General features: G+C 45.2%; 1 protein-coding gene across 1 annotated transcript in view; it reads right to left on the minus strand.

Moving 5' to 3' along the window:
• The window catches only part of LOC103371945 (phosphoribosyl pyrophosphate synthetase-associated protein 2), a 10,743-nt gene continuing 5,570 nt past the window's right edge, over window positions 1-5,173 (minus strand). Inside the window, exons 4-11 of the mRNA XM_008301441.1 lie at window positions 4,987-5,053; window positions 4,707-4,879; window positions 4,501-4,616; window positions 3,339-3,394; window positions 2,933-3,081; window positions 2,782-2,852; window positions 1,648-1,794; window positions 1-1,370 (exon numbers count right to left, since the gene is read on the minus strand). Coding sequence (XP_008299663.1) covers window positions 1,212-1,370; window positions 1,648-1,794; window positions 2,782-2,852; window positions 2,933-3,081; window positions 3,339-3,394; window positions 4,501-4,616; window positions 4,707-4,879; window positions 4,987-5,053 — 938 coding nt within the window. The 3' untranslated portion in view covers window positions 1-1,211. The remainder of the gene's footprint in view (window positions 1,371-1,647; window positions 1,795-2,781; window positions 2,853-2,932; window positions 3,082-3,338; window positions 3,395-4,500; window positions 4,617-4,706; window positions 4,880-4,986; window positions 5,054-5,173) is intronic.

The following is a 5,173-nucleotide window of genomic DNA, read 5'->3' on the forward strand; positions in this document are numbered from 1 at the left end:
TGCTTTACGTTCATACGTCATATTTATTAAGTGCTGAAAATAAATACAAAAACATTTTTTGGAACATCTGGCAAAGTGACAAAGACCTGCTTCAGTCAAGTTTTTTTTTTGTTTTATTATTTCTTGTCAGAAAATGTTTCAGTTTAGTTTTTCCAGCTTTCGCCACAGTTTGAAACTCAAGATAATCGAAGCAAACTTAATCCGCTCTCGGTGATCTAAAGAGGTGGAGGAACACCCATTTCCAAAATGATAAAGAACAACCCTCCTTTTTCTCTGACACAAACTAAAGGGTGGCTGTTTTATTTTAAAAACTTCACATCTGGAGTTTCGCCGATCCAGAGGGACAGTACAACAAATATCAAACATGAGAAAAAAAGCATTGAAATGATGGCACATAACGTTATATATGGATGACTCGTGACTACGTCTCTCGCCAATTAACCGGATTTGAAAATACATCCCTGTGTTAATTCCAGTTTAGCAATTAGTAGATTATTTGACACCAGATTAGTGCAAATGGCAACAGACATGGCTAGCTGGTAAACGTCTAAACTAACTGGATTAGTCGCACATTCAGAAACCACATAAATAAAAAAAATAAACAGGTCTGGATCGAAACATGCACTCGGATACTCGTTAATTAGGTGCTGCATATTCCAGGGTTAATAACGGGGGGTGGTTAGCTGAGAGACGACGACGACGAAGGCCTGTGTGTTGTGTGTCCTGTAGAAGGCACTGACACGCTATCAGTACAATCCAAACTACATCAGAAAGTAGACATTCGGCGCTAACAGATGTGGTCTAACACGCACAGATTCAATATTAATCTCTATGGAAAAAAACAAAACAAAAAACAAAATAGACAAGATGTAGAGGTAACTAAAGAAGATGCTGAGGTTTGTACTGTTTTAACGAACAGGGCAGCCGTTAGAGAGCTAGGCAGTAGTCCATTAACGTCCATTACAGACACATCGGAGTGTGTGTGTGTGTTCAGTCACAGCTAAACTACTTTGTGGAAATGTGTTCGGACGTCTATGTGTGTGTTTGTCCTACGTTAAGCTGCACTCAAAGGAAAGGGTTAGCATTCATATGTTATGATACAGGTAGGATATCTGTGTTTGTACACTACTATCATTCATCTCTATGTTTCTGGAGTCTGAGAAGGCAAATGGTATTCATGTGTGTGTGTGTGTGTGTGTGAGACAGGATGTTCAGTCGTCCACGCCGATGTTGCGGAACAGATAGGACATGGACTCTCCGTTGTGGATGCGTCGGATGGCCTCCGACAGGATCATGCTGATGTCCACCGTTTTGATCTTTGGACACTGGAGCTTCTGGAGCTCGTGGGGAATCGTGTTGGTCACCACCACCTGCAGGGAGGAGACACCGAGGAGGGAGATGTGAGGAGAGGAGGGGAGGGAGGTCAGGCAGAGCAAAGCCACACAGTGACTGAAGTAAATGGTAAATGGACTGCACTCATGTTTTCTCATTCACCCATTCACACATCAACGGCTGCCTTTAGGAGCAACTTCAGGTTCAGCATCTTGCCCAAGGACACTTCGACTGTGGAGGGGCGGGAGATCGAACCGCCAACCCCATCACCTGAGCCACAGCCGCCCGAGTAAGTAAGCAAGCAAGCAGGCGCACCTCGTCTATAGCCGACTCCTCGATGAACCTGGGGGCATCCGAGGACAGGATGCCGTGTGTTGCCATGACGAAGATCTTGTAGGCCCCTCGTTCCTTCAGCGTCTCTGCTGCCGCCACGAAACTGTCCACGTCATCGATGATGTCGTCCTGCGGGACAAACAAACGGAGCTGTTTAAAGACACGCTGTCGAGTATCAGCCTGGTGAAGCGGCATGGCGCCCTCTGGTGGGAAGATGCGGCCACAGACATCTTGTGGAGAGTTACTGAGTTCTAAAGGGTTTAGAAACTGGCATTATGAGCTTTAGTTTATCTGTAATATAGACTGCAGTGTGACAAAATGCAGGATTTTTTGATGCATGACTGAAGTTGTTGTGGTGATTTTTGTTAGGAGGTGCATCTGTGTCCAAAACAGCAGCCTGGAATCTTGCTCATATGGCTGGTAGAGGCCTCAGAGAGTTTCTAACTTTGACTCAGATGTGGCTTCGTTCTGCTGATTTACATCATTAAATTGTGGTAACAGTAAACAAATTAGTCCCGCTGCCTCGTGTGGTGGCAACAGACGCTGCTCACAGAGAACCTGTTTATGGTCAACATCCTCCGATCTGCAGCTGAAGTATGTCTACACAACTTCTAGAGTTTCCCTCCTGCCCCTCACTCATTCTGGTGTGCACATGTGGAGCCTGCATGTCAACAAACTCAGTGAATCTTTTCTATAAATATCCTGAATGTTCAAAACGCTCTTCTTCATTGTCCGACGGCCAAATGTGTCAGGTGTCTTGTTTTGTGCAACCAGGAGTCTGTGAGATGTTCAGCTGACTGACGTTTATCAGAGACAAACGTTGAATATCGGAGCTGGATTAAGTGACCTGATAGGTTGTTCCTTGTCAATAATGTGTCGACAAGCCGTTCTTTGTCCTCGACTCGGTTTGAATTATTGAGGTAGAAACAGAACAAGCTTCACACCTACAAGCTCTCCTGCTTCACTGTGTGGAAAACTACTCCACAAAAACCTCTGCCTCTGTTTGGTTAACTTATCTTCACTGCATTCTTCGCCGCTCAGACTTATCTGTCGACCAAAAACAGGCGGTCAGCGGCGTGTCGCTGGTTCAGTTGCTGTTCAAACCAGTCCACTCACCACGATGATGGCGATGCGTCCTCCTACGTCTCCCACCACGGTGATCGGAGGCTTCTCTTTAGGGATCAACACTGGAAGCAGAAGTGAACAAAGTGAGACCTGCTGCATTTTAAACAAACGCTCAACAATGGCGATTAAAAACCAGCATTACGTGGTATCTCCATGCTGGGGTGAATGGCTCCAGTGGTCTTGACGGTGGGAGGCGAATGCCGACCGTCCACCTGGTCCGACTCGGCGTCCTGAGCTTCGCCGTGGATCACCGCTATACCCAGACGTAACCGCTCGGCGAACGACTGAGCCCTGAACGGACAGAGAGGACAAGTCGGTGGCAGCTCAAAACGTTATCTGATTAACCTTCAAGGGTCAAGAGAAATGAAAAAAACGACATAAACATGGGCTATACGTCGCCTCATTAACAGTTACTGTGGAACGTAAACAGAACCTCACTGGGCAAAGGAACAACCGGAGTTTATAATTAACATGTTGATGGAAAAATAATGAGTTACAGCTCAGCAGTTCAAGCATGTTTATAAATACAGTGAGTGAGGAGAGCGTACCTTTTGGCAGAAGCTGGCGATTTGGCAACGATCACAGCGTTTCTGTAGTCGGGGATCTGAGGGTTCAACAACAGTGGAAATGAAACCATTGATCGCTTGCTGAATACCTCACCTGAACAACAGCTATCTGATCATATCTGAGCTACAAAGCCTGGCGGGCTGTTCGGCTTCTGATCTCCACATGTTGAGAATGGATTTTTCTGAGAATGTTAGCATGTCTGGCTAACTAGCTTACAACAATAAGTCATGTACATGTTATCAATGGAACAAGTGTAGCAGCTGATACTGGATGGGAAAAGACTTGAGACTCGTGATAGTAGATTTATCCTGTTCTCTTGAATTGGGGATGTTCTTGGGCTGCCGACTTAGAGGTGCAGTCATGACTTGATAATCCGACACTAAATGTAAAACCTTCTTTAATGTCGGATAGCAAGGCTGTCGGATTGTCAAGACAGAGGTCTTAGCTTAATTAGCGATCTGCATCTCAATCACATGCAGTTAAAAACAAAGTAGGATTCTGGTGATCAAACTATATTTTCTCCAAATGCCTCCCAGTAGTAGAAAACTATAGATCCAGATCTACAGCCTGGATCTGGATTAACAGAAACTGGTGGAGGGATTTAAAAAGAATTCAATTAATTTGAGTTTTTTTAGTTAAATTAGTTTTAATGTGACATTATATGAAAACGAGCCTCCAACTGGTCCGATGGTGGCGACATAACAGCCACACAAAACATACTGAGCAGTGGTTTGTGGGGTTTTTTTTAGGAAACTGAACTCAATGTTTTTATGCAGCCGGCAAAATGGCCGTTCCAGTTCACTGACTTCTGTGTTTACTTTTGCTCAAACACAAAAGGTTTAAAATGATTCATGACAAAAAAAAAAAATCACATTTCAGGAACGCTGGCAGGGAGTTTGTCCTTTTTGCCCCAGATATGCATCATTTTGTGCCACTATTAGTTTTTCTGACCCTCTAACAGCCACAGTAAGAACATTAATGGGAATAACAAGTTGAAAGGTTCCTTGAAGAGAGACGAAGAATCTCGAGTGCCGCCGTTATCGCCATAAACTCTGGGTACAGTTCACCAAATGATCTAATGAATCGTAATGTAGGGGAAATGGGTGGAAGAAAAACAAAATGGAAATCACACGTGTGTTTTACCTCTTCCTGTATGTACTGCAGCAGGAACGGAGAAGCCCTCAGATTGTCCACCGGGATGTTGAAGAAGCCTTGGATCTCTTTCTGATGGAGGTCCATTGTGATGAGGTGGGTGAGGCCTAAACACAGACATCAGCTCTTTTAACAGATTGCTTTGTAATGCAAATGCAAGCAAGTGTGCGTTTGTTGAGCAACTGTCCCCCACGTACCAGCTTTACACATCATAGAGGCGATGAGCTTGGACACGATGGAGCCCCTCTTCCTCATCTTGCACTGCTTGCTGTAGGGAAAGTAGGGGAGGACGCCCGTGATGCTTCTAGCGCAGGACGTCCTGCACGCGTACACCATGATCAGCATCTCCATGATGGTGGTGTTCACATCCCTAACGAAGCCGGAGAGGAAGAGCAGAGGGTGGCGATGTTAGACAAACATGCGATATGAGGGAGATGCGTCGAGGGGAAACTGTGATAAAACTTAATAATGTCTTACTTGGCCACTGTCTGGATGACAAAGACATCTTTGCCTCGCACCGACTCCTGGATCTGTACCCGCGTTTCTATGGAAACGAAACAGGATGTGAGACGAGGAGAGAGAGCAAGCGCACATAAACACACATCCAGCAGCACAAGCGCACACACCCGTATCTCATAACAAAGCCTGTCAGCTTCATTACCCC

This window comes from Stegastes partitus, unplaced genomic scaffold (genome assembly GCF_000690725.1).
Source record: "Stegastes partitus isolate 25-593 unplaced genomic scaffold, Stegastes_partitus-1.0.2 Scaffold1672, whole genome shotgun sequence".
NCBI classification, from domain to species: Eukaryota; Metazoa; Chordata; class Actinopteri; family Pomacentridae; genus Stegastes; species Stegastes partitus.